Source organism: Peromyscus maniculatus, chromosome 1, assembly GCF_049852395.1.
Source record: "Peromyscus maniculatus bairdii isolate BWxNUB_F1_BW_parent chromosome 1, HU_Pman_BW_mat_3.1, whole genome shotgun sequence".
NCBI lineage: Eukaryota > Metazoa > Chordata > Mammalia > Rodentia > Cricetidae > Peromyscus > Peromyscus maniculatus.
Genome location: NC_134852.1, coordinates 4,621,585 through 4,646,812, shown reverse-complemented (window position 1 = coordinate 4,646,812; position 25,228 = coordinate 4,621,585). Strand labels below are relative to the sequence as shown.

The following is a 25,228-nucleotide window of genomic DNA, read 5'->3' as shown; positions in this document are numbered from 1 at the left end:
TATACTTGGCTGAGTTAATTACCCTAGCTTGGAGCACTCTGCAGCATCTCATGTTCACCCCCACCCCACCCCGGGGGTGTGCCTTTTGAAAACTACAGGAGTCTCATAGTCCAGGCTGGCCTCAGTCTCAGCACGCAGCCCGGGGTGGCCTTGAACACCCGACCCTCCAGCTTTCATCTTCCATTTCCCAAGGGCTGGAATTACAGGTGTGCACCACTACACCCAGTTTATGCAATGCTAGGGATGTAACCCAGGGCTTGTGTTATGAAAGCACTCTATGGACTGAGAGCTACAGCCCCAGCGGGCCTCTACATTTCTGCGTCTCGTTTTACTGGGTAGGTACATGATTCTGTGATTAACGGCCGTCTCATGTACAAGATGTAAACTCTGTGAGGACACCAGGGACCCTATTTTCTTCCCTCGAGTACAATGCCTAGCGGTTACGCGCGTGCACACACATAAAATTTCCAGGAATGGATGAATGGATGCGCCTGCGTTTATGTCCCTGCGTTTATGTCCCCTCCTCCCTAGCACCGCCTTCTGTACCCATCACCTGGTACATAGTAGGTGCTTAATAAGCCCTTGTCGAAAGATGAATGAAAAAGTGAACTAAATGTCAGCGCGTCCCTCCCTTGGCCTTTGCCTTCTGCTGGCCTGTCTCTTTATACAGAACATGTGTATATATAGTTGTAGATGTAACTCTATATTCATGTGTTATGAGCCCCTCTCCAGGAGTTGGGCTGGGCTGGGCTGGGAGTCCCTCCCTTCCCTCCCCCCGCCCCGCCCCCACATGCACACAGCAAAACATTTAAAAAGAAAACATCTCAAAACTGCAAAAAACACCACGGCCCTCCCTCCCTCCCTTGAAATGCCCCCCACACAAAAATAAAACACAGCGCTCCCACGCCAGAGCCCCTTCTCCCGTCCCGTCCCCCTCCCCAAGGGTCCCTGCTTCGGAGCGTGACCGGGCTTCCCACGCCCGGGGGTAGAGGGTGCGGAGGGGCGCGGGGAGGGGCGAGAAGGCCCAGCGGTGTCCAGCGCGCTCGCGGGGATAGGGCTGGGGGGCACCCCGATCCGGCGGCCTCGTTGCACGCGCGCCCGCGCACGCGCCCCGGACGCGCCCCCACGGCTCCCCGCGAGGGCGCGCGCCCCTACACGGGCGTGGTTTTCCTGTTGAGCGTGTTGGTGTTGGACGCGGCGGCCTCTTTGGACAGGGTCCCAGGCGCGGGCGCTGCAGGAGCGGGCGGCGCGGGCGCGGGCGCAGCGGGAGGTCCGGTGACCGTGACCGTGACGCCAGACGCCGCCTCCTTGGGGAAGGCGTTGTGCAGCGTGAGGAAGCCGGCTGCGCCCCCGCGGTCCCGCTCGGCGCCCGCCCCGCCGCCCCCCGTGCCTCCGGCCGCCCCGCCGTAGGCGCCCACGCCGCCGCCGCCTCCTGCCCCGGCGCCCGCCAGCCCCGCGGCCACGCTGCCCTTGGACGGGTCGCGGCTGAGCGTGTACATGGAGATGTCCGTGGAGGCGAAGCCCGGGCCGCCGGGGCCGCCGGGAGACGCGTCCCGCGACGGCGACGCCTCGCTGGAGCCTCGGGAGCTGGAGCGGGAGCGGCGGCGGTAGCGGAAGCGGTAACTGGGCAGACGGAGGATGGCCGAGGGGCCGCTCCCGCCACTGCCGCCCGCGCCGCCGCCGGCCTTGAGCAGGTCCGAGCGAGATTGGCAGTGCGCCTCGCGGCTGCGCTCGATGTAGATGTTGACGGCCAGCACGCCGATCACCTCGGCCAGGATGAAGGACAGCCCGCCGAAGTAGAAGGACCAGCCGTACGAGTAGTGGTTTTTCTTCTCCTCGTCCCTCTTGGGGCCCGGCTCGCCCGCGTTGGCCGATATGTACACGATCACCCCGATGATGTTGCTCAGGCCTGGATGGAGACGGTCATGTGGGAGCCTCGAGGCCGCTGTCGCCAGGGCCTACGGTCCCCTGGCTGTCTTAAGACCCCTGGAGTCTAAACCGGGTCCTCCCCTGGGCCAGGCTCCATCCCAGGAGTCTAAGCCCAGAGACCCATTAGGCTAAAAACTATTCTAGGAGTCTAAGCCGGGTTCCCACTTGGTTAAACTACACCTCAGGAGTCTTAAGTCCTGCCCACCTGGTCCGAGCCCCACCCACATTGGCCTAAACCCCACTCAGGAGTCTAAACCCGCCCTTGTTCCCACTGGGTTAAATTCTACTCCAGCAGTCTTAGCCTTGCTAGCTAAACTCCACCCAAGAACTTAAGCCCCACCCATACTGGACTAAATCCCACCCAAAGAGCCTAAGCCTCACTGCCACTGGTCAGAACTTCACCCCCAAGAAGTGTAAGTACCATTCCAGTGGGCTAACTCCACCTCAAGAATCTAAGGCCGCCTCCAGGAGTCAAAACTCCACCAGAGGAGTTCAAGCTCTGTTCCCATTGGCCTAAGCCGTCTTCAGGAATCTGAGTCCCACCGTCATTGGTCTAAACCCCTACTTCAGAAATCTAATCAAGCCCAGCTCCACAGGCCTTACCTACATGGGTCTAAATTGCACCCCTATGTGGCCAAGGCCTTGCCCCCAAGAAGACTCAGACCTTACTTCGGAGAGTCCTGACAATGGCTGAGAACAAACCATCCCTGTCCTAATGATCTTGATTCCTCCGGCATCTTAGGTTAATCACCCCCACGGAGTCCAGGTTCTGCCCCTTCTTATCTAGCCTCATGGCTCTAAACTCGGCCCTAGCACATCTAAGCCCAACACTGACTGGTCTCAAATCCACCTTTGGTGATGTAGTCCCAGGCTTGGTTTGCAGGTCCTGTCCGAAGTGTAAACCCGTGTTTTCCGCAGCTTCCTCCCTCTGCTCCTTTTTGCTGCTAAGGATGTAATCCCACTTTAAATTTCTAGGCTCCGCCCACTGCTGACCTAACCCTCCCTGCACGATAGAGCGCTGGCCTAGGTAATGAGTCTAGTCCGCCCTTGCCAACCTCACGTTTGCTCTTATTAGAATAAATCTCCCTTCTGCTCCCGGCCCAACCTCCAGTTTCTAATCCCCAGGCCCTCTGCCACACACCTCTCCCGGACCTAACCAGCTCCTCCCTGAGCAGGTCTAGACCACCCCTCTCCACAACACATACTCTGCCTATTAAATATGTTAAACTTCCTTCTAGGATTGTAAGCCCTGCCCTTATTAATCCAGTCTCCACCATGGTGTGTGTGTGGGGGGGGGGGAGATAAATCCTGTTACCCATTGGTCCAAACCATCCTGGGGATCTAAAGCAAGCCCCATTCCCACTGGCCTAAACTACATCCCTGTGTAGAAGAAGGGGGCCTTTTCTGCATTCTACCCCACTCTCCAGCCCTAATCTTACCCTTAACAAGTGGGTCTGAGCTCTGCTCCTTAAGATTTATTATGCTGGTGTCTGCTACCCTAGGCCAGTTTTATTTGGGGTGGGGGGATGTCTTTATTTTGATATTTTCTTCACAAAGCCTAGGCAGTCCTCAAAGTCTTCATGTAGCCAAAGATGACCTTGAACTTCTGATCCTCCTGGATTACAGGCAGGCATTACACAAGGGGTTGTATGTGGCTGGGGATGGGACCCAGGGCTTTGTGCACACTATCGACCCAGTCACATGCACAACCCAAGGCCCTAGCTCTTGCGGTAACCAACCCCACATTCTGGCCTTGGTCTAGCTTCTTTCTTGCATAACCTCTCTCCTTTTGAATTTCCAGAAAATGGCCTTCCTCCTCAAATAGGCAAAGCCTAGCCTTTCCCACCTTCAGTTTCATTTTCCTAGGCCTAGAGCAGTGGTTCTCCACCTTCCTAATGCTGCAACCCTTTAATACAGTTTCTCATGCTGTGGTGACCCACCACCCCACCCCACCCACCACCCACCCCCTGCCATGCGGCGCCATAAAATTATTTTTACTGCTACTTCATAACTGTAATTTTGCTACTGTTATGAATCATAATGCAGGATATCTGATATATGACCCCTAAGAAAGCATCATTCAACCTCTCAAAGGGGTCTCTACTCACAGAGAGGCCTAGAGGTTTTTCTTAGGACCAGCCCCTTTTAGTATCCACCCAGGTCAATGTCTTCTTCTTCAGTCCCTGTCTTCCTAAGGCCACCTCCCTATCCTTAGACTCCAAGTGTCTCAGGTCCCCGCCTACATCCCAGACGGCTCCCTTAGTTCTCTAGGACAGCTAGGGAAACTCCCCTCCTTGCCTCCCACTTTACCCACAGACACTATAGTCTGTGCAGGCGCAAACTAAACCTAAACCTACCTTACCCAGCTGGAGGTGGTGCAGCATGGGAGAAGCCTAGGAAAGCTCCGGTCCCCAGGGGGCGCTTGGGGCAGGCTGGCTCTTCAGTCGCATGCGCCCATGCACACGCAGACGCCCACGCGCGTCCGTGGGTAGCCCGCCGCCCCTTCCCTCTGCCTCTCACCTGCTGCCACAAACAGGATCCCCGCGCCCAGGATGATGTTCCTTTTGGATTTGTAGACGCGGGAGGCAGCCACGCACACGCCCCCGAGCAGCAGCAGGATGGCGCTCAGGATCGGAAAGATGCTGGAGGCCCGGACCACTCCTGAGGGAACGGAAGAATAGAGGAGGAAGGAGAGGAGAGAGCGAGGGCGGTCAGGCGGGCCACTGCGCCCCGGGCCCACGGCGCCTCCTGCCTGCTTCCCTCTTTGCTTAGTTAAATTTAGTTCACTAATTTTGCCTCTCTGGTTCTTTTCTTTTTTGTCTCATTTCCCCTCCTGTTTTTAAAGTTTCTTTCTTTGCGCCCCCCCCCCATCTCCTCTCCCTTCTCTCTGCACTTTTATCACGTTTCTCTTTCCCACTCTTTTTCTCTCTGTCTTCATCCCTCTCTTGCCTGTATCTCCATATTTCATCCCTCTCTCCCTCGCTGTGTGTACATCCTTCTCTATCTCCGCCCCCCCCCTTTTTTTCTCCCTTTCCACTCGTTCTTTCCCACTCGTTCCTAAAACCTTGGACAATCAGATTCTGTTATTTCTGAGCTTGGTTAAAGCAGCCAATCATAATTAAGGCTTTGCTACGTTCTCGGGATAACAGCCCAATCACGGCATGGGCTTCCCCAGCGGAGTAGTCAGTCCGGCCAATCTACAACCCTTTACTATATAAAGTTGCCCGGCCATAGACATCGAACCGACCAATCATCACCCAGGATCCCCCGCTGGGCCTGCCCCTCTGGTCCTGAGCATCTGGACCTGGATTGGCTGGGAAACTAATACAGGAGTGAGGCCCAAGCTCCGCCCAGTCCCCCTCCTCCGCCCCTCTCCTTCCAAGTGCTCGCACCATCCTTCCTCGTCCCACCTGGATCCTCGGACCCCCCACCCCACCCCCACGTACGGAGCAGGTACTCCGCGCTGTCGTGGTCGTAGTCCGTGTCCTCCGGGAAGTGGTTGATCTTCACGCAGACACCTCTTTTCAACCCTGGAGAAGGGGTGGGGACGGTGGGATCTTCAGAGGGTGGTACAGGCAACCCCAATATTTCTGAGAAGACCCTCCCCTACTCAGACGCACACCCCCAGACCCCAATTCCTATCCCCGCTCTCTCTGGGCTGATTAAGAGGTGGAAATCTTACTCCCCAACTGGTGTCAGGGCAAACTTTGCACCTCTCAGATCTGTTTCCCACCTGTATTAAGAATGTTTTTTTAAGGACCAGAAAGGAGGGCGGGGTAGGAAGAGGAAAAGGCAGGTGTGGTGGCACACGCCTGTAATCTCAGCACAACGCGGAAGTAGGAGTAGGAGGATGGGAGGATCGTGGTCACTCTTGACTACACGGAGAGTTCTGAGGCCAGCCTGGGATACTTAAGATCCTGCAGGGAGGGAAGGGGTGGAGAGAGAAGAGGAGATAGGAGGAAAGGGGAGGGAGAACAAAACTACCTCAGAGGCTGACATCCTTCCAAGTATTCAATTCTAGAGATTTTGCTCTCAATTCATGTGGCTTCCCATTTCCCCTTCAAGGAAGTCATCGCTGCCATGTCGAGGCACCCTTGTACCTAATCTTGTTGAAAAGGCTGAAAATGCGTGGAAAAACCAGGGACTCCTAAAACACTGCAGTTCCCAAGAACCGTCCATCCGTGTTGCAGCCTCACCCCTCCTCTCTCCGACCCTCACCCTCCCACCCAGCTAGAACCTATCTGTTTCATCCTTTGGAACAGGTTCTGTTTTACTGCCTGTGGTATATAGCCTGAGAAAACAAATGGCATAAATACATTCATTCTCAACTCCAACCTCCCTCCAACCTGCTGGTCTTTGCAGATGTAATAGTTGTTCTGCAGAAACAGTTCAGGGATACACACACACACACACACACACACACACACACACACACACACACACACACGATGGACCTTCCAGAGCTAACAGTTCCCTGGGCTGTCCCTTGTAGTGCATGCATCAGGTAGACTTTTTTGATATTCTTTATCCTCTGCAAGCTGAGAGTTCCTAAAACGTGGGGTGGGGAGATAACTAAGATATGACTTCTTGTATCCCTAACATTGCATGGCACAGAGCCTGGCTCCCAGGATGCCTCAAAGGAGGGGTGGGTGGATGGATGGATGGATGGATGGATGGATGGATGGATGGATGGATGGATGGATGGATGGATGGATGGAATGGATAATGAATGACTATAAAGACAGCAGAAAGAGGCTGGAACAAGTCAGGCATAGGAATGCAGGGGAAGAACTAGGAATAAAGCAGGGAAATGGAAAGAATGAGTCTGAGGCAGTGAGTAATGCTGTGAAGGCCCAAATGTGTAAGTGCTTCCTGTGTTGATTAAGACACTTGATGCGCAGTGAAAGAGCTTTAGGGGCTGGAGAGGTGGCTCAGTGGGTAAAAGCACTTGCTGAGCAAGCGCGAGTATCTGAGTTCAAATCTCCAGTGCCACTTAAAAAAACAGACATGGGTGCTGGCGGTGGTGGCGCACGCCTTTAATCCCATCACTCGGGAGGCAGAGGCAGGCGGATCTCTGTGAGTTCGAAGTCAGCCTGGGCTACAGAGTGAGTTCCAGGAAAGTTGCCAAAGCTATACAGAGAAATCCTGTCTCAAAAAAAAAAAAAGAAGGAAGGAAGGAAGGAAGGAAGGAAGGAAGGAAGGAAGGAAGGAAGGAAGGAAGGAAGGAAGAAAAAGAAAGAAAGAGAGAGAGAGAGAGAAAGAAAGAAAGAAAAAGAAGAAAGAAAGAAAGAAAGAAAGAAAGAAAGAAAGAAAGAAAGAAAGAAAGAAAGAAAGAAAGAAAGAAAGAAAGAAAGAGAGAAAGAAAGAGAGAAAGAAAACAGACATGGTCACATGCGTCTGTTACTCCAGTGCTGGGGGGAAGGGGTCAGACACAGGGGGATCACCAGGACTTGCCGCCTGCCAATCTAGCTTCAGGTTCGGTGAGAGATCCTGTATGGAGGAGGAAAGGCAGAGAGTGGATACAGCAGAACATCTGATGTCCTCTTCTGGCTTCTGCATGCATGCGTGTGCACGTACACACACACACACACACACACACACACACACACACACACACACACATGCATACACCACACACACAAAAAGAAATAATGGAGCTTGCAAGGTGGCTTAGTGAGCAACCTAAGTTTGATCCCTGAGACTCACATCGCAAATAGAGAGGACATGTCTGTGCCCCCCCATTACCTAATTAAATTAATTATAATTAAAAATAAGAAGATAAGGTTGGCATCATGTTCAGACCAAACGGTTGGTGCTAAGAATCCCATTTGGGGAGCTGGAGAGATGGCGCAGTGGTTAAGAGTGCCTTCTTCTCTTGCAGAGGACCCAGGCTGAGTTGCGCAGTCTCGAATCCCACCTAACAGCTATCCCTAACTCGAATCCCACCTAACAGCTATCCCTAACTCGAATCCCACCTAACAGCTATCCCTAACTCTAGTCCCAGGAGATCCAACGCCCTCTTCTGATTTCTGTGAGCACCAGGCATGCACACAGTGCACATGCATACACAGAAAATAAAAATAAGTATTTTTTTTAATCCTACAGTTTTCTGTTGGACCATCCTTGTTCTGACACCTTGTTAATGTATGTACTAACTGTTTCTGTGCCTTCACATATAAAGATCCAAAGAATAGGATCTAATTCACTGTGTTGATGTGAAAAGAGGATCCAGATAAAGAGATTTAACACACTTGGCCTGGGACATAAGTGAATGTTCTGTTGACCTATTGTAACCTGTGCTGGTCAGTTTTGTGTCAATTTGGCACAAGCTAAAGTCATTTGGGAAGAGGGAACCTTAGTTGAGAAAGTGCTCCCACCAGATTTGCCTGTGGGAAATCCTGTGGTGCATTTTCCTGACTAATGGTTGGTGTGGGAGAGCCCAGTTCACTGTTGGTGGTGCCACCCCAGGGGTGGTTGTCCTGGGTGCTATAAGAAAACAGGCTAGGCGGGTGGTGGTGGCACATGCCTTTAATCCCAGCACTCAGGAGGCAGAGGCAGGTGGATCTCTGTGAGTTCAAGGCCAGCCTGGTCTACAGAGCGAGTTCCAGGACTTTCAGGGCTACACATAGTGATCCTGTCTCAAAAAACAATAAACAAAACAAAAAAGAGGGGAAAAAACAAGACAGGCTGAGGAAGTTATGAGGAGCAAGCCAGTAAGTACCCTCCTCCATGGTGTCTGTTTCAGTTCCTGCCTCCAGGTTCCTGCCTTGAGTTCCTGCCCTGACTTTTCTTTCATGGTGGACTGTGAGCTGTAAGATAAAATAAAACTTGTCCTCCCCGAGTTGCTTTTGGTCATGGTGTCTTATCACAGCAATAGAACCCCTGGACAGTATCCATTGCCCAGATGTGGAAAACAAGACACAGAAAGGCTCAGCAAATCAGCACTGGTGGCTGAAGGAAGCAGAACCCACACCAAAGTGTTCAGACACTCACCACTGGAGTGCCAGCATCTGGCCTGTCCATCAGTGCATTTCCATCTTCTCAAACACTGTCTCATCCATAGTAAATGCTTAATAAATACTTGCCATGAGGACTGGGTATGTAGCCCCAAACGATAGCATGCTTGCCCGATATGCACAAGGCCAGAGGTTCTACCCCAGCACAGCATAAACTGGGTATTGTGGTGTACGCACGCCTGTATTCCTCGCACCAGGAAAGAGAGAGGCAGGAAATTCAGAAGTTCAAAGTTGTCCTTGGTTACATAGCAAGGTAGAGATTGTCCTGTGCTACAAGACAGGAAAAAGGTTGGGGGTGGGAGGAATGAATTTGTAATGAAAGACTGAGTGAACGGGCCAAGATGAAAATAAAAAGGTGTTTGGGGGGCCAGCAAGTAGGCTTGGTGGATAAAGGAGCTTGCCACCAAGACTGGCGACCTGAGTTCCATCCCCAAGCCCCACGTGGTGGAAGGAGAAAAACAACTCCCAACTCCTCTAAAATTCAGATGTTCACTATGGTGCACATTCTCAAAGGTGAGCACACAGGCATGCACACACACGATAGATAGATAGATAGATAGATAGATAGATAGATAGATAGATAGATAGATAGAGATGTAATTCAAAAATTCTTTAAAAGATGTCAGAGACCAGAGAGATGGCTCAGCAGTTAGAGCATGTCAGATTTTTGCAGAGGACCTGAGTTCTATCATCCAACATCCACATCTAGTAGCTCACAAACACCTGTAACTCCAGTTCCAGGGGAATCTGACGCCCTCTTCTGGCCTCGGTGAGCACTGCACTCACATGCACATACACAAGACACACCTAAATTTAAAAAACATAACCAAAACTGGGCGGTGCTGGCCCATGCCTTTAATCCCAGCACTTGGGAGACAGAGGCAAGCAGATCTCTGTGAATTCAAGGCCAGCCTGGACTACAGAGAGAGTTCCAGGACAGCCAAGATGGTTACACAGAGAAACTCTGTCTTGTAAAACACAAAAACAAACAACCCATATACTCATTGTCACTAATCATTAGGGAAACAGACAACTGTAATGAGGTACTGTCTTCTGGTTTTGGTTTGGTTTGGTTTGATGGAGAAGGGTCTTGCTGTGTAGCAGGGCTGGTCTCAAACTCATCATCTCCTCTCCTCAGCCTCCTGAGTGCTGGGATGGTAAGTGTGCAGTGCCACGCTCAGCCCAAGAGACCATCGTGTCATCTGGGATGGCAGAGGGCAGAACATCAGATAACGAGTGCTGGCAAAATGTGGAGAAACTGGAACACCGTGTACACTATTGGCAGGAATAAAGTGTAGTACAGCCACTGTGGGACACAGCATGGTGAAGAGGGTCCTCAAAGAGGTGAAAAATAGGGGGCCTGGAGAGAGGACTCGGTGGTTAAGAGCACGTGCTGCTCTTACAAGTGACCTGAATTCAGTTCCCAACACCAACATGGCAGTTCACAACTGTCCCTAATTCCAATTCCAGTGGATCCCATGCCCTCTTCTGACGCCTGAGGGCACACATAATGCTACATGACCCAGCAACTCCACTTCTGGACTTCAACCTGAAAGAACTGAACACAGCAATGTAAAGGGGAATTAATGTACTCACGTTCTTAGCACAATTCATGTAATCTCAGCACCTAGGAGGTGGATGCAGGAAGATCAGGGATTCAGGGTCATCCTAGACTACATTTTGAGTCAAGGCCAGTCTGGGCTACATAGTATCTTGTTAAAAAGTGAGAACAACCCAAATTCTCTTCTAAGATGAATGCACAAGACAAAGCAAATACCATGTATACAATGGAGTATTACTCAGCCCTTAAAAAGGAATTGTACTGATGATGAAGCTCAGTGCCTAGAGTATTGGTCTAGCACACCAGAGGACCTGGTTTTGATTCCCCAGAACCTCCTAAAGCAGGATGATTACACATAAGCCTGTCATCCCAGGAGGAGCACTATGAGTTCAAGGTCATCTCAGCCAGCTCCTGACTCATCTGCGCTACCCAAGACTGTTTTCAGATCCACTCCAAGCTGGGCCTGGTGGTGCATGCCTTCCTAGTACTCAGGGAGGTAGAAGTGGGAGGATCTGTACAAATGTGAGGCCATCCTCATCTACATAGTGAGTTCCAGGATAGCCATGGTACATAGACAGACCTTGTATCAAACAAACAAACAAACAAAAAAATCAAAACAATCACCACAACAGCAAATTTCATTCTAAAAATGAAATCGTGACATGAATTAAACCATCACTGTGTATCGTTAGCATTTGCTAATTTAAAAAATAAAACAGTTTTTAAAGGGAATTATGAAACTCACTATAACATAGCTGAACTTCGAGGCCATGATGTTATGTGAAATAATTCAGCCACACAGACAAAAACTGTATGATTTGGCTGTTGAGATGGCTCAGCCTGTAAGCCACAAAGCCTTAGGATCTGAGTTCAATCCCTGGGACCCACATGGTAAAAGGAGGAAAAAAATGACTCCAGAAAGTTGTCCTCCTGCTTTGTGCCCATGCATTGGTACAGGCATACTCACCCACCCACATATACATAAACACTACGAATAAATTTAAAGCCAGGCAGTGGTGGCACACACCTTTAACCCCAGTATTCAGGAGGCAGAGGCAGGTGGATCTCTGAGTTCGAGGCCAGCCTGGTCTACAGAATGAGTTCCAGGAAAGCCAAGACCATACAGAGAAACCTTTTCTCAAAAAAAAAAAAAAAAAAAATCATAAAAAAAGAAAAAGAGGAATAAATTTAAAGTGTAATAAAAATTTACGCCGGGCGGTGGTGGCGCACGCCTTTAATCCCAGCACTCGGGAGGCAGAGGCAGGCGGATCTCTGTGAGTTCGAGGCCAGCCTGGGCTACCAAGTGAGTTCCAGGAAAGGCGCAAAGCTACACAAAGAAACCCTGTCTCGAAAAAACCAAAAAAAAAAAAAAAAAAAAAAATTTACTTGTGACACCTGGGGAAATCAAATTCACAAATACAGGAAGTAGAATAGTGGTGACCAAGGGGAGGGGAGGGGGAGTGGAGAAAGGTTTGATGGATGGCGTTTCAGTTTTTGCAAGGTCCTGAGGTGTTGTGGAGATCAGTTATAGAACAACGTGAATGCACTCAACATTACTGATACTGAACTGTGTGCTTAACAGTGAGTACGATTGCACTAGGGATGTAACTCAGTGGGTAGAGAGCCAGTCTGGCATACCAAAGGACTGGGGCTGGACTCCCCAGGAATCAGGAAGATGGGGCATTCAAGGTCATCCACAGCCTCAACCTGCTCCGGGCCCACCAGGCTGTGTGAGACCCTGTCTCGACGCAAGGCAAAGCAAAGCACCCCCATAACGGAAAACGAGACCACTGCTCTCTCTGAACAGAGAGGATGTGCGGTGTAAACCTGCCAGCCTGATTTGATGCCCAGACCTGTATAAAAAGCCAGATGCAATGGCACACATTTGTAATCCCCACACTATGGTGAGATAGGACATGGAAACAGGGAAACCGCCCACAAGTTCACTGGCCAGTTAGCCTAGACTATGCACCGTGGCAGAAACAAGAAAGACCCGGCATCAGTGAGGTAGGGAAGAACCAATTCCTGAAGCTTGCTCTCTGCCCTCCACACATGCATCACGACATGCCTCCAGTATGGAAGCAAGCAAGAACACACACACACACACACACACACACACACACACACACACACACACACAAGTAAGTAAACTTTTTTGAGATGGGGCCTCAACTGTGTAGCCCTGGTTTTCCTGGAACCCAATGTGTAGACAAGGCTGGTCCTGAACCCACAGAGATCTGCCTGCTTTTGCCTCCTGAGTGCTGGGATTAAAGGCACATACCACTACATCCTTAAATAAATATTTTTAAATTAGTAAGATGATAAATTTATAACATGTATACTTTGCCACTATTTAGAAAGAAAAAATGTCTTCTGAACGTAAATTCTCTCTTCCTCCCTCCCTCCCTCTCTCCTTCCACCCTTCCTTCTCTTCCTCTCTCTCTCCCTCCCCCCGACTGTGTGTGTGTGTGTGTGTGTGTGTGTGTGTGTGTGTGTGTGTGTGTGTGTGTGTGAAGGTCAGAGGTCAACTTTGGGTGTCTTCCTCAATCACTTGTCACCTCATTCTTTAAGACAGGGTCTCTCCCTGCACCTGGAACTCATCAATTCAGCTAGGCCATCTGGCTAACACACCCTAGACCCTCCTATCTCTGCCTCCCCAGTGCTGGGATTATAGTGCTATGTCCATGGGTGCCAGGGATCTGAACCCAGGTCCCAGCACATGTGTGGCAAGCACTTAAACAATTGAGCCATCTCCCCAGCCCCTAAACAATAAATCCTCTCCATCAGCACACCCACGGTGGTGTGGTGGGTTAAGATGATGGTCTCAGGTTTCCACCTCAGAATGGCAAGGGTCATGTATGTCTGGTCACCAAAACACACTAAAAACGCTGGGCACATAGTTCAGTCGGCAGGGTGCTCAGCTGACTTGGACAAAGCCCTGGGTTCCATCACCAGCACTGTATAAACCAAGCATGTTAACACACACCAGCACTCAGGAAGTACAGAAGAACCATCAAGAGCTCAACCCATCCACTGCTACACACCAAGTTCCAGGCCAGCCTGGGATACGGCGATGGTACTAATGATCAACTGGGCACCTAGGAGGCGAGCCTCTGGGCAAAGCTGCGAGAGGGTGTCTAGGTTAGGGTTAGCCTCCCAGAATATCTGTGAGGAATTTCTGAATTAAATTGATGTAGGAAGACCTATCTAATTGTGGGGAGACCGCTAACTTCCTAAGCAAGAGATCCTGAACTATATAAAGTGGAGAAGGTAGGACAGCGAAACGGCTTGGCAGGTAAAGGTACCTTCTGTCAAGCCTGATGACCTGGTTTCGATACCAGGAATCCACGTGGTGGATGGAGAGAACTGATTCTGACCACGGGTCATCCTCCGACCTCCACACATGCTCCATGGTGTAAATTCCCCTCCACCCAAATGTAAATAAATAGACAGACAGACATATGTAATTGGAAAGATGGCACTGAACACTAGTATGCATGTGTTAATCCATTGCTCTCCGCTCTGACTTTGGCTGTGATGGGATTAGCAGCCTTCCTGCCTTACCCCTCCCCATGACGATGATGATGATGGACTGTAGCCAGGAATTGAGACAAACAAATAAACTTCGCACCCCTTAAGTTGATTTTGTTGAGTATTTTGTCACAGCAAATGGGAAACAAAACCAATATACACATGAGGTTCCGCCTCAAAACAGGGGGTGGTGGGATGGGGCGTGAACAAGGCAGCTTGGTGTAAGGGCACTTACCACCAAACCTATCGATATGAATTTGATATCCGGGTCTCACATGATAGGAGAGAACTGGCTCCTACAAGTCGTCCTGACGCTCACACTCATGCAGGCACACACAGAGGCAAACAAGAGAAAAACTAAAGAATCTAACACATTGTCAGTAACAATGCCCTCTCGGCTAACCATGTACCTGTCACTGCTGAGCATTTGACAAGGGCTTGTTAACTTACTCAATACTCTGCACGACCCTCTAAAGTATAGACAGGCTCACCGCTTTATAAACGAGGAAACGGAGGCACAGGGTGCTGAAGAAGCTGCCCACCCCACACAGATGCAGCAACCTGGGGAGAAGGTTCAATCAGCCAGGTTTTGGAGGTCACAGAGCTCGGGCTCTGAGCCAACCTCTCTGGACTCCCATCCCAGACCTGCCGAGTCCCAGCAAAGCAGCTCTTAGGAAACAGAATGCCCCTGAGCCTCAGTCTCCTCACTGAGAAATGAAGATGATACTGTGGCTTTATAGGGTTCTGGTGAGGTTTCAGAGAAGTGAAACACAAATCATGTGATGGTTACAGCATGTACCAATTTGTAGGACCTGAGCCCGGCAGGCAAGGAACTAGCACTTTTTAAAGATTTTTTAAAATTTATTTGTTTGTTTGTTTGTTTGTTTGTTTGTTTGTTTGTTTGTTTGTTTTGGCAGGTGTTGGTTTTTGTTGTTGTTGCTGTTGTTTGTTTGTTTGTTTGTTTTGGACAGGGTCTTTCTACAAAGCCCTGACTGTCTTCAAACTCACTGTATAGATCAGGCTGTCTTCGAACTCACAGAGATCCACCTGCCTCTGTCTCTGCTTCTCAAGTCTGGGATTAAAGGCGTTTGCCACCACACCTAGCCCAGATGTATTTTATTTTTAATTGGGGATTGGTAGGTATGTGCATACGAGTACCCCTGAAGGCCAGAATGTGCCCCTGAAGGCCAGAAGAGGGTTTCGGATCTCTTTTACACTGGAGTTACAGTCAGTCATGAGCCACCTGACAGGGATTCTGAGAACTGAACTCTGGTCTCCTGGAAGAGTAGCAAGTGCTCTTAACTGCTGAGCCATCTTTTGAACCCTGGGCTAGGTAGGAGCTTTTTATGCACAGGGATGTCCCTGGGTCTCTACATCTCCTTCCCTGTGCCCAGGACCTGCCTAACATACAAGGAGGTAATGGTTAAGGGGCAGCGCACAGCCGTGGACAGGACACGTGAAAACAGGTCCAGCACACTGCGTCCTTCGCATGCCTCACACTGTGGGTGCCCCAGCCTGAGTCACTTTCCTTTCTCAGGCCTCCAGCTTGCTGTTCTGACAAACAGGAGCCATAATAATACCTTCCCTGTGGCACAATTGCAAAGACTCAATGAGATAATAAGGCAGGCAAAGTGCTGAACGCAGGGATTTGCAGAGTCAGCAGCAATAAATAGGGCCGTGGGTCCAGACTGTTGAATCCCCAGAGAGGATCTGGGAGTGTAGCTGAGAGTTCTCAGAAAGGGGCTGGGACACAGCTGTCCAGCGTGGGTACCACCACCCCGATGCAGCAATAGACGTGGGTTGTGAGGGGGAAATCCACTGGACTTCATAAAAAGAGGATGTGAGAGGAGCAAGGAGAGGGAGGGGCGATGTTTCACATGGATTGCATGGGATATTTTGGTCACACTTGCTTAAATATTAAGTTCACCTGTTTCGGGATTTTACTGCTGGGAATCGAGCCCAAGTGAAATGCCAGGGAGCCCCACTAGCGGATTCTAGGCAAGCACCCTACCACAAAGCCCCACTCTGAGCCTCTCACTGGTAGATTCTAGGCAAGCGCTTTACCATTGAACCACACCACCAGGCCCCTCACTAGTGAATTCTAGGCAAGGGCTCCACCACTGAGCCACCCCACTCCACTCAGCCACCAACCCCTGATTGGTGGGTTCTATGCAGGCGATTTACTACTGGACTTTGCCCTCAAGCCCTCACAGGGGTGGGAAGGTCTAGGCAGTTGCTCTCCGCTGAGGCACACCCCAGCACTACCTGTTCCTTTTTGTTGGTTCTAAGGCATCTATTAGAAAAAAATTAATTCTATATACCTATTATATTATGGTTCTGTTGGGCAGTGCTGACTGCTTAGGGAGGAAGGATTCTGGATTTAATCCCTTGAAATAAGAAGAAAACAGTAATAAGTAAACCATAGTACCTGGGTATGCGGCACCCAATAGCCTACTAAGCACTTCACTCATACCAAAGCAGACTCCCCCTAATCTTGTGAATAAGATATTATTATGGGGGGCTGGAGAGATGGCTCAGCGGTCAAGAGCACTGGCTGCTCTTCTAGAGGTCCTGAGTTCAATTCCCAGCACCCACATGGTGGCTCTCAACTATCTATAATAGGATCTGACTCCCTCTTCTGGCATGCAAGGATACATGCAGAGCACTCAAACATAAAATATAAATAATAAAAAAGATTTTTTTAAAAGACATAACTATGATCTTCCTTTTGCAATAACGGAAATGAAACTGCAAAGTTGAAATATACATACGGCCCAAGGTCACACTGCTCTCAGTGGCAGACGAAAAGCAAGCCCCTCTGTCTTATTTTAGAGCTTATGCCTCAAGACAAAAATTCTATAACATTTCAGATACCACAAAGGAAGATGAGACTGAGTCCCAGAATTCCCAGTCCCGCTCAAGGTCCACCTTCTACACACTTGAATACCCAGTGGGCTGGAAGCTGGCAATTTTGTTGCTTTGTTCTGGACCTAAATTTCAATCCAGCTGCTACAATGTGTTAACTGTGTGACTCTGGGCGAGACACGGTGCTTCTCTGAGCCAATGTTTTCTCTGGGGGGTAAATCAGTAGCTCTTTAGCAGGGTTATTTGAGTGACACATGAATGGCAGGTACAGTAACAGTCAAGTCAGCCTTCACAAGCTAGCTCCATGACACACTAACCTCCTTTGGCTGACAGCATACCCACTTCCCCAGTTTAAACTCAACATCTGATCCTTTCTCATCTCTCCTGCCATGCATTTCTCCAGCTCCCTCATACTTTAACCCTTTTGTGAGAGCTGGTTTTATTTGTCAGCTGGACACAACCTAGAGTCACCTGAGAGTCACAACAAGGGGTTGTTTGGTTAGATAAGGTTGGTGCTTGGGCATGTCTGTGGAGAATCGTCTTGATTGATTTAATTGAGGTGGCAAGATGTGCCCACTGTGGGTGGTTCCATTCCCTGGGCTTGAGGTCCTGGGTTGTATGAGAGAAAACTGAGCACTGCTATGCAAGCAAGCAGCATGCATGCATTCATTTCTCTCAGCTCTTGACTGTGGATGTAATGGGAAGAGCTATTAGATTTCCCCACAACAATCCACTGTATCCTGGTCCAAGTGTGGGAGAGCCGACCTTGAGGGTATGAAAGCAGAACTGGCCCTCCCCCTTGCTCATCCCTGCAAGGGGTGAACCAGCCTGGTATAATGCTGAAGAGCTCCCCCCCGGTGGTAAGGAGCGGGTGGAGCTGGCAGGCTGACCAACCCTGCAACCACTCAGACCCGGAACCAGGGTTACGAGTTGGCCCACCCCAACACTCAGCCCATCGATGATCTGTGGGAGCAAGTAAAGGGACTGGTCCTGTAGATCCAAAGCTGCAGGATCTCCACAACACAAGGCAACAACAGGATACACAAGAGGAGTTCCAGGGAGAGCCCAGCGTTGATAGTGGAGCAGAAACCAGAGACCTCCAAACAGACCAATGAGTCTTTGCAATGAACACTTGCATGTCAAGATAGATGGACTAAAGGGTTTACTGTGTGACTCACTGCGTCACACTCCAGCTTCCATAATGAGATTTTTCCATTTTTCTTTTCTTCCCCCCCTCCTTAAATTTTATTTTATTGTTGGGGGAGGTTGCAAGGGCAAAGGGTGGATACAAAGGGATGGGGAAAGGAGTGGAATGGAGATGCATGATGGGAAAGACACAAAGAATAAATAAAAAGAAAGTTTTAAAAAGAAGATGAAAAGGTCTCTTTCTCCTTTAAGTTATTTTTTGACAGAGTATTTTATCATAACAACAGAAATGAAATTAGAACACCTTTTGACTGTCTTTTTTTTTCCCCCCTTTTGAGACAAGGTCTTGCTACGTAGTGTAGGCCCATCTGGAGCACGGATCCTGCCTTGGAGATCCTGCCCCCAAGTGCTAGGATCGTAGGAGGGGACCATCCGGCCTGGCTTCAAATGGTTTCTGTCTGATTTTTCTTGGGCTGTTTGAATGTCATTCTAAAGAACGCTACTTCCATTGAGACGGCCCCTGGCTAGAGGCTAGGCTGGCCAGCAAGGCCCAGCGATGCTCATGTCTCCGACTTCCCAATGCTGGCATGACAAGCATTTGCCACCCTGTCTAGCTTTGTTATCTGGGTTCTGGGAATGGAACTCAGGTCCTTGTGTTTGTGAAGCAAGCGCTTTATGAACTCGGTCGTTTGCTGTATTTCTTCTTTTTCTCTTAGGTGACTCTGGTCCACTCATGCACTGATACTCAACCCATTGGCATCTCCAGTCAGGCTGCTCCCCTGACCCCAGCCTCCCAGACCACATCTCTAACAGGCTGAAACAAGAGGAGAGAAGGACCACAAACAGATCAAACCTAACTGAGAATGGCTTCTTCAGTTTGTAAAGGATGGAGAAAAGAAGAGTGGTTTCCTGGCATCTGAAAACAGCATGAAATTCTGCCAGACTTTTGACACAGACCTTTTATTACATCTACTTGGGAGGCTGAGGCGCAAGGATTGCAAGTTCAAGGCCAGCCTGGGACACTTAGTCTCAAAATAAAAAGAAAGCTGAGGATATAGCTGAGGGATAAAGTACCTTCGTAGTGTGCATGAGGCCCTGGGTTCAATCTACTGGGGGAAAAGCTAGGTATGGTGATTCATACCGGTGGTCTCAGTACTTAGGCTACTGAGGCAGGAGGACTGCTGTGATTGAAGGCTAGCCTAAACTGCATTGTATAGTCCTGTCTCAAAAACAAAAAACGGTAAGCTAGGTGTGGGGACTCATGGTGGAATCCCAGCACTTAGGAGACAGAGACAAGAGGATCTTGTCTGGGCCAATGAAATGGCTCACCGGGTCAAGGTGCTTGCTGTCAGATCTGATGACCTGAGTTCTACCTTGGAACTCACATGGTAGGAAGAGAAGAGGAAATTAGCTGTCACGAGTTAGCTGCTGACTTCAACCTATGTGGCCATGGCATGCATGTATATCACACACACACACACACACACACACACACTAAATTAATTAATTAATTAATTAAAAATAAAATTAAAAGAGACTGCATAGACTTCATATTTTAAAAACAAAGTCCAGCCTTGGCTACAAAGCAAGTTAGAAGCCAGCCTACCTGAGAACCTATCTCAAAAGCCCAACCAAAACCCACAGAAAGAAGAGATGGAGATAGAGGAGCGGGGAGAAGGAAGGAAGGAAGGAAGGAAAGGAAGGAAGGAAGGAAGGAAGGAAGGAAGGAAGGAAGGAAGGAAGGAAGGAAGGAAGGAAGGAAGAAGGGGGCGAAAAGAGGAATAGCAAAGGCGAGGGCATGAGACTCAAACGCCGGTGACCGTGAATGACGCTCAGCTGGGCGGCAGCCACACTCAGGTGTAGCACGGGTGTTTTCAGTAGCAGGGGCAACACCGACCATGTGCTCCACAAAAAGCCTGAAACAATTACCGTTCTGCATGCCGTAAGCCCTTCACAAATGCCGCCTCTCCCATCACAGGTACTATTTCCTGGCAAACATTCTAAATCTGAAAGTGCTCACAATTGAGCCGGTGATATCCCTCCTTAATTATGAGAGAAATAAGAGAAAACATAGGAATTTGAACAAAATGCCCGCTCTTCCATCTCATGAGCAGATCTCCCTCATTGCCAAGGGCTCTGGTCAAAGCTTCATCATCACGTGGGATTTCTCACCTGAGGTGTGTTGTTTTTTTTTTTTAATTCCCCAGGGGAATGTAGATAATGTATGGAGACAATTTACAATTTTGGTTGTCACAACTGTTGGGGGGTGGGCGGGACTAGACAGAGAATAGAGAAGCAGATCAACATCCTACGGTGCACAGCTCAGCCCCCGCCACACAGAATTCTCAGTTCCAAAATGTCACCAGGGCTGAGGTTCAGAAACCCCGCCTCCAAGACACCCCTCATCATGTCTCTCTCTCTCTCAGATCCCACAGTTGCTCCGTCAGCAATGCCTTCCAACGGGGAACTTTGGAATATACTGTGAATTCAAACCACAGCTCCCACATTCTCCCTTTCCAGCCTTCCCTTAGCCATTTCTCAACGCAGCAGCAAGAGCCATCCTCTTAGAACTTAAGCCAACTGCCATGGCTTCCCTACTCCAGAGCAGTCAATGGCTCCCACCACCAAGCAAAAGCTGGATCTTCCGTGGGGTGCACATGAATCTGTGGCATCAAGAGCCTGTTGTCTCCTGACTGTACATTCCTCTCTCTCCTTCCCTTGTGTCCCAGCCATGCTGGCCTCCCATTGGTGGCCAAATGCAGATTCATGATCACCTCAGGGCCTTTGCAGCTACTGTTTCCACAGCCCATACACCCATGTGTCTCCAACCTCACTTCTTTCAGGCCACCAACCAATGTCAACTGCTATGTGAAATGCCTCCCAGCCTTCTTGATTAACTCACATGTATAACCCTGATATCTCCCTCTCTCCATTTCTGCTTTTTTTCTATTTATTTCCATTAGTCGTTCTCTCTCCTTGCAGAGCAGAAGATATTTAGAGTCAGAGATTTGCCCCTTATTGCTCTTGAGTCAACAAGGAGAACCTGGGGATGGCTCAGTGGGCAGAGATGCTCGCTTCCAAGCCTGACAACCTAAATTCAGTTCCATGAACTTACGTGGTGGAGGGAGAGAAATGACTACCGCAAATTCTCCTCTGATATCTACCTGCACAGTGATACACATTCAGCCCATTCTGACACATACACACACAATTAAAAGGTACAGAGCCTGCTACACAGTTTAAAGCCAATAAAAACTGATGGACAGATGGATAAATACATGGATAAACGAGTGAGAGAATGAATGAATGAATGAATGAATGAATGAATGAATGGATGGATGGCACACATTGTCATGGAGGGTTCCTGTGCAAACTCCCATAGTTGGCTCTGTACTTCATGCCTGGTCAGACCAAAAGAGTGGACACGGGTGACATGTCCCCCTGGTGGGGGTGGGGGGTAACAGAGAAGAGGAGAGACATGGGATGGCAGTGAGCAGAGGTGACTATGACAGCTGATTGACTTTGTAACCAGATCTGAAAAAGTGTCTGCTACTCATATTGGGCCAGCAGGGGTCAGTTCTGAACACCGGCCCTGGGGATCAGATCTTCTGTGATAGCTCGCTGGAAGCCAGAAGGCAGACCTTTAGGGAGCAGTCTTGCTGCTTTGAAATGTTGCTGACTGACTTTAGTTTCCCAGTGTGGAACATTCCACAGACTCATCTTCAAAGCCCACCCATTCTTCACTTGAGGTGAGTAATTCCGCAGGAGAGAGGCATCAGGGGCAACAGGGGAAAAAAGTGTAAAAACTTCTGCTATTGGCGGTAAAGCAGGAGCTTCCAGGTTGCTGGTCTACTCCTCGATGCCACAGATGAGAGCGCAGAGGCTCGGAAAGGTGGAAGGATAGGGGTCACATGGTAAGGCACCCAGAGTCCTGCTTCCCAGCCCAACACCTCTACACGCATGAAAGACACATCCGAAATGTGCGTGAAAGAATTATTGGCATGGAGGGCGGGCTAGAGAAGGAGCTGAAGAGGAAGAGAGCGTGTGTCCTGGACAAGAGGGGCCGGGCAAGGAGTCAGGTTTGAGCCTGAAAGCAGCACAGAGAAAACACTTGGAGGGAGAGTGGAGAGCAGCAAGGAGCCTGTTGAGGAAGGCGTGAGGCCGGGAGGATGAGGTAGAACTGTCCAAAAGAGGACTAGAAAGACCAGGATGTGAGCTTGGGAGAAGTCCTGAGGGGAGAGGAGCTAAGGGCTGCAGATGAGGAGAGGAAGACCTCCAAGAAGGAGAGTGAGGAAGAGGGACCAGGGGCGGTCAGAAGGCATAGCTCTGTTTCGGTTCTGGGAACCCACAGAGCCAACAGGAGAGCCAAGACACGGAGAAGGGGCAAGAATGGCCAGGGCTGGTGAGACAGCTCATGGGTGAAGGTGCTTGCTGCCGGGTGGGACAACCTGAGTCCCTTCCCTGGGACGCACACAATGGAAGGAGATTATTAACTCCTTCACGTTGCCTTTTGACTTCCATATTCACACTGGAACTTGTACACACTAGATAAATACAGATGACAGACAGACAGACAGACAGATAGATAGATAGGATAAGAAGTATTTAAGGGAGCTGAAGAAGTGACTTAGCAGTGGAGAGTACTCCCTGCTCTTCCAAGAGACCAGAGTCCAGTTCCCAGCACCCATATCACGAAGCTTACAACTTTTTAATAACTCCTAGCTCCAGGGGATCAGAGGCCCTGTTCAGTCGCACATGGGTACTTGAACACACGCACTCATGCAAAACACGGACACACACAAATACATATATGGTAATTCCACCTGGCTCACAGCCATCTGTAACTCTAGTTCCAGAGCATCCGACACCCTCTTCTGACCTCAAAGGTCACCGAGCATGCACGTGGCACATCCATACACATCATCAAGTAAAATATAAAATAAAAATTAAAAAAAAGAAGCCCAGAAGAGGGTCAGGAGGGAGGATCGAGGAATGCGTGGAATCATAGCACCTCCAGCAGGGAAGCACACACCCCCGGAGACCTTGGGATGGAGACTCAGAACACACTAGCCGTCAATTTGCTGGAGGCACAGGCTTCAGGGAGGTGGCCAGCCAGGGCCTTCCTGCACCCTACCTTCCAAGCAGCATATCCGCCAGAGACCTGAGTGTGTGAGGCCCCCAGGGTCCTTCTTCTCCGAGGAGCCGCTGCCCCCACGGTGGGGCGGTCCGTCATCACCCGCGGTGAGGTTGGTGGTGTTGCAGATGAGAGCTCGTGTGTAGAGCCAGTAGTCAGTACTGATGGCGATGGTCATGAGTCCAAAGGCTGCGAAGGCGCCCACGGTGGTCAGCAGTACCTGAACGCCCTTTTCGCACCACAAACCCCTCTCTTCATTCCAACGTTTCAATGACTCCAGTTTGACCACGGGCAGCCGGGGGGCCGTGGGCCACCACCGGGGCAGCGGAGGTGGGGCCGTGCCTGCGGCTGGGGGGGTCACAACACAGGCAGAAGCGGGGGCCTCGAGGGGCCAGAGGGGCCGGGGGGCAGCGAGCAGGTGGCTGCGGAGGCGGAGGTCAGAGTGAAGCCATGGTCTCCAGCTGGTGGGGGCAAGAGAGAGGGAGTTAATTCTGTGAGACGGCCTCTTTTCTCCCAAAACGGCTTTCCTGCTAGATTCTACTGAAAGATTGCCCCTCATCCATCCATATCCTCAGAGGTCAGGACCCAGCACCCTCCATTCCTCTGTTGTGATCACCATTGTCCCCTTGGGAAGCCAACTCTGGATTCAAACGCCACTGTTATCTCAAGAAGGCCCCTGCCTCTGCTCACTCCTTAGTTTCCTTGGCCCCGTTACCAGCCTTCTCACATACAGTAACACACACACACACACACACACACACACACACACACACACACACACACACACACACTGTGGGACCACTGCTTAGGAAAAGCCTGTCTGTAGGTCTCCAGTTTTGCCTCTGGTATCTCTCCAATTCAGGAGCCACAGTATCAGCTGGGGATGTAGCTGGTAGGAGCTGGCCTAACATGAATAAAGCCTTGGGTTTGATCCCAACCAGAATATAAATGGGACATGGTGGTGTATGTCTAGCATCCCAGGACTCATGAGGTAAAGGTAGGAAGATCAGTTCAAGGACATCCTCGGCTACATAGCAAGTTGAAGACCAGCCTGGACTATGGGACACCCCCATCTAAAGAAAAACAAACAAAAATTGCCCACTAATTCCATGTTTTGGATTTTTTATATCCTCCTTGACAGAATACCTCCCTCCCCAAAAGTTTCTGGTTTTGCACCTGGCATATCTCCTATAATTTCCTCTACTTAGGAAAAATAAATCCCCCAATCTCTCCAAAAAACAAACAAAAAACCTTCCCAAGTGAGCCTCACTATTCACAGGAGTCCTAACACTTCCCCCATTTCCTCTAGATAGGCCCCTGTGTCTCAGGATTGGCCTTACCACCTTGGACACATCTTTAAAGTGCGAGAGGATGAAATAAAAATTCTGATGCAGGACTCCTACCCGAGAAATCCCAATTTAATGGGGCTGAGCAGCAGTCAATCACCTGGGGTGTTTAAAAAGCTCCCTGGGGAGTTTCCAAATCCCCTAGATTTTGGAAGACATATGGACGTCCTGTCTCCGTCATGTAGGCTCTCACAGTCCCTCCTGTACCCTCTTGCCTCATTCACCCACCTCCCTTCCAACCCCAGCGCCCTGCTATGTTTCTGACTCAAAGAAAACTCCGCTCTCAGTCTTGCTTAAAAGTATTTGGAACCTGGCCTCTGTTCTCCCTACAACTCACACAAACTCATCCTTCCGTTGCTTTCTCCCCTCCATTAAGAAAAATTTGCTCTGTGAGCTTCACAAGGTTTCCTACTACAGCCATGGCTTCCTCCAGACCCCGATTTCCTCCCATTCAGAAATGTTCTAATATCTAACCTGTCCAAAAATATGATCACCCTCCCCTGTTCTGCCCAGCATGCCTTGGCTCTTGTCCTCGGCACAGACAACTCACCACAGCCTCAGCAGTCTACACTGCAAGGGATCCCCTCAATTCTAGATCTTCTCGGGTGATTCTGAACCCCACACTCTCTTCAAAATATTAGAACTTGTCATCCCCAACTTTTTTTTAACATCATAGAGAATCCCCTTCTCTTTTGCCCAC

At 49.9% G+C, this 25,228-nt stretch overlaps 1 protein-coding gene across 1 annotated transcript; it reads right to left on the bottom strand.

Annotated features, from left to right (window-relative positions):
• Nucleotides 1-1,007: 1,007 nt before the first annotated feature.
• Nucleotides 1,008-23,640, bottom strand: Cacng8 (calcium voltage-gated channel auxiliary subunit gamma 8). The gene is made up of 4 exons (XM_042266439.2): nucleotides 23,183-23,640; nucleotides 5,376-5,459; nucleotides 4,450-4,590; nucleotides 1,008-1,909 (listed from the first exon to the last, which is right to left on the bottom strand). Exons 1-4 carry the CDS (start codon nucleotides 23,358-23,360, stop codon nucleotides 1,152-1,154), a joined length of 1,161 nt encoding a protein of 386 aa, XP_042122373.2. The 5' UTR covers nucleotides 23,361-23,640; the 3' UTR covers nucleotides 1,008-1,151.
• Nucleotides 23,641-25,228: the final 1,588 nt, after the last annotated feature.

Excerpts from the sequence above, each read along its gene's own strand:
- Cacng8 (XM_042266439.2), bottom strand. The coding sequence starts at position 23,360 with ATGACCATCGCCATCAGTACTGACTACTGGCTCTACACACGAGCTCTC. Across the intron at positions 4,591-5,375 it reads CAGCGCGGAGTACCTGCTCC|GAGTGGTCCGGGCCTCCAGC; the intron begins GTACGTGGGGGT and ends CCGTTCCCTCAG. Across the intron at positions 1,910-4,449 it reads GATCCTGTTTGTGGCAGCAG|GCCTGAGCAACATCATCGGG; the intron begins GTGAGAGGCAGA and ends GTCTCCATCCAG.